Source organism: Fukomys damarensis, unplaced genomic scaffold (genome assembly GCF_012274545.1).
Source record: "Fukomys damarensis isolate Sample0158 unplaced genomic scaffold, DMR_v1.0_HiC HiC_scaffold_37, whole genome shotgun sequence".
NCBI classification, from domain to species: Eukaryota; Metazoa; Chordata; class Mammalia; order Rodentia; family Bathyergidae; genus Fukomys; species Fukomys damarensis.
The window spans coordinates 8290132-8293332 of record NW_022900949.1 but is presented as its reverse complement, the minus strand read 5'-3'; the positions used below and the strand labels follow the sequence as shown (position 1 = coordinate 8293332).

The window sequence follows — 3201 nt, the reverse complement described above, 5'->3', positions numbered from 1 at the left end:
CCCGCGCAGTCCCCTCCCGTGTCCGCTGTCACCTACCTTCTGGGCTGCGTAGTCCGCTCCCCTCCACTGACTCGGCCTCGGCCGGAGTAGCAGAGAGGAGGCACCGCCCCTTCCGCGTAACGGGGAGGAGCCGGTGAGATCACTGCGAAGCCGGGAAAGTCCCCGAGGGGCCCCAGGAGCCACGCTGGACCACGCTGAGTAACTGCTGTGTAGGCGGACCCAAGGGAGAGCAGACGGACCGCCCAGTCTGCACTGGGCGCAATTGGGCGCTCTGAGGGCCCCAAATGGGGCATTTAACATAATCAGTTCAAACTAGCCTGAGCTACAGGGGCAAGTTCCTGTTTGCATAAAATAAAAATAAATAAATAAAATGAAAAACAAAAAGGGTTGGAGGCATACTTCAGTGAGAAGGTCCTGTGTCCAATCTATTTGAACAGGTCAACTTAGTCAGACTCTGTTTCAAAAGACCACTTGCAGAAGAATTGGTGAGGGGATAACCAGGGATTGAATTTAGAAACTTTCCTTTGTGAGGGAGGTGTTGGGCACCACTGAGCTAAATCCCCAGCCCTGCAGAAATATTTTTAAAAAATAACCTTAGCCGGGCGTGGTGGGGCACGCCTGTAATCCCAGCACTCAGGAGGCTGAGGCAGGAGGATCGCTGTGAGTTCGAGACCAGCCTGGGCTACACAGTGAGTTCCAGGTCAGTCTGAACTACATAGTGAGACCCTGTCTCAAAAAAAATAAAACAAAAACAAAAAAAGCAATGACTTAGTGCTGTATTTCCCAGCGAATGAACACACACAGAGTGGTCCACCCACAGGAAGGAACATCAACCAGGAAAAGGAAGACCAGCACCTCTACAGCCGGGATGGCCCTTGAGGCCGCGCTGCTCAGGAGCCGAGCCACACACAGGAGGACACGCAGGGCAGGGCCCCGCGCCCAGGAGGCCCAGGGTGGTCAGACCCACGGGGACAGGAAGGAGGACGGCGGTGCCGTGCTGGGAGGGGACGGGGCCAGCGTTTCCTGGGCAGAGCTGGGGGGATGGAAAGTCCTGGGGGTGGACGGCTGGGGTGGCCCAGGCGAGAGATGCGCTTGATGCTGCTGATCCACACATTTGGACACAGTCAGGAGGGGGTTGAGTGCGGCTCAGTTACAGAGCACATGCTCAGCAAGTACAAAGCCCTTGGTTGATTCCCTAGCACCAAAACAAAGTTACCATGATTTTAGGTTATATATATTTTACCACAAGTTTTTTTAAAAAATTATTTTTGAGGCAAGGTCTCACTATGTAGCCCAGGCTGGTCTCCAACTCACAGCGATCCTCCTGCCTCAGCCTCTCGAGTGCTGGGATTACAGGCGTGCGCCGCCACACTGCACAACACTGACTGCATGGTGACCAAATTCAGCCGTTTCAGGTTCTCCAAAGCACAGAAATGGCTGTGAAAGTATCCACTGTCTGCTGGGGACAAGGGACAGAGACAGGGCCCGGGCCCAGCTGCTGCCTCACTCGTAATTGAGGAAGTGGAACCAGCAGTCAGTGTGGGTGGAAATAGAGACCTGACTTTTCCCCCCTCAGAGTCCCAGGCACCCTGGACTCCCGGCCAAGGGACCCCAGCAGTTCAGAACCGCAGGCTGCCGGTCACGGAGAGTCCTTACGGGGGGCTGCACAAGCCGGGACAGAGACGTGAGATCCCTGCCTTGCAGCCTCCCTGTCATGGAAGGCATTAGAGAGGAGGAGGAAAGAAATGGTCCTCAGCAGGGCGTGGGGGTGCGTGCCTGTCACCCACCCCAGCTACTCACGTTGGAGCCCAGCCTGGATAACTCGGTGAGAGCCTGTGTCACAATAAAAAATAAAAGGGAGGTAGCTCAGTGGGACTGTGCCTGCTTAGCAAGCACAAATTCCTGAGTTTGATTCCCAATACGTGAAAAAAATAACAATACAAATAAATAATAAAAAGGGCTGGGGTATGGCTCAGTGCAGGGCCTTAGGTTCTGTCTCCAGCACCAGATAAAACAAGGGCTAGGGATTTGCCTCAGTGGTGCCGCCACCTGCCTCAAAAGTGCAAGGTCCCGAGTTTGATCCCTGGTACCAAAACCAAAACAAAACAAAAACAAAAACAAAAAACACAAGCCATCTGCCTTCCCGAGTCTCCTCACTCAGCTGCTTGCTTGTGACCCACAGGCAATTAATTGCTCTTCTGACTGTCTTCCTGTCTATTGTGATGTTTCCTTTTCTTTTTCTTTTTTTTTGGTACCAGGGATCGAACTCGGTCGGGTCCTTGTGCTTCCGAGGCAGGTGGTGGAACCACTGAGCTAAATCCCCAGCCCTATTGTGATGTTTCTAAGCTTCAGCCTAGAAGATGCTTTCGTGTCTGGGTTCTTCCCCCCACCCCACTCTGCCTGTGTTTCTTCCATGTTGTTGGAAATATTAGGGCTTTCTCCTTTTTAAGGCAAGGTCCCTTTCTTCATGTGCCCAGGTTAGCCTCCAACCCCTGGGGGTCAAGCAATCCTCCTGCCTCAGCCTCCCAAGAAGCTTCAACTATCGGCACACACACACCGGAACCTTATTCCTTTTTGATGCTGTGCTATTCCACAGTGGATGATTATACGGTAGTGAAAAATGATAACACATGTTTTTCATCCCCCACCTTTTTTTCTTGACTGAGATTCTATCCAAGACTTTCACACTGAGCTACATCCCCAACCCTTTTCCACTTTTTATTTTGAGACAAGGTCTAAGTCACCTAGTCGCCCAGGGTGGGCTCAAACTTGCAATCCTCTTGCTTCAGCCTCCCACCTAGCTGCAATGACAGGCATGCGTCACTGTGCCCGTTCTAAGCTATTTTTGCTTTAGCAGCACGAACAGACTAAAACATACACACGAACTTTAGCTGCAGGTGAAATTTATTGAGGAGACACTGCAAATCTGGGTACTGGGACAGGGCTCACCATGCAGACCTTTTGAACCCAGAATGAGCTGGGTCCTCAGACCAGAAGTCCTAGTCTGGGCAATTTAGTAATTTGGGGAGACCCTGTCACAAAATGTAAAATAAGGGATGGGGGCGTGGCTCAGTGCCAAGCCCTCGGAAGCAAAGCAAAAAAAAAAAATAGAAAGCGAAGCGGAGTTTGAAGAGAGCCGGTGGTTGGAGAAGCCAGCGAGGGACACGGCCGACCACGCGCCTACTTCTCCTCCTGGCCCGG

The 3201-nt window shown here is 52.3% G+C and overlaps 1 protein-coding gene across 1 annotated transcript in view; it reads right to left on the bottom strand.

Annotated features, from left to right (window-relative positions):
* Plin3 (perilipin 3) overlaps positions 1 to 3201 on the bottom strand; it is a 22476-nt gene that overhangs the window by 5175 nt on the left and 14100 nt on the right. The window contains exon 9 of the mRNA XM_010635082.1: positions 37 to 252. Within this exon, the coding sequence (XP_010633384.1) occupies positions 37 to 252 (216 nt within the window). The remainder of the gene's footprint in view (positions 1 to 36; positions 253 to 3201) is intronic.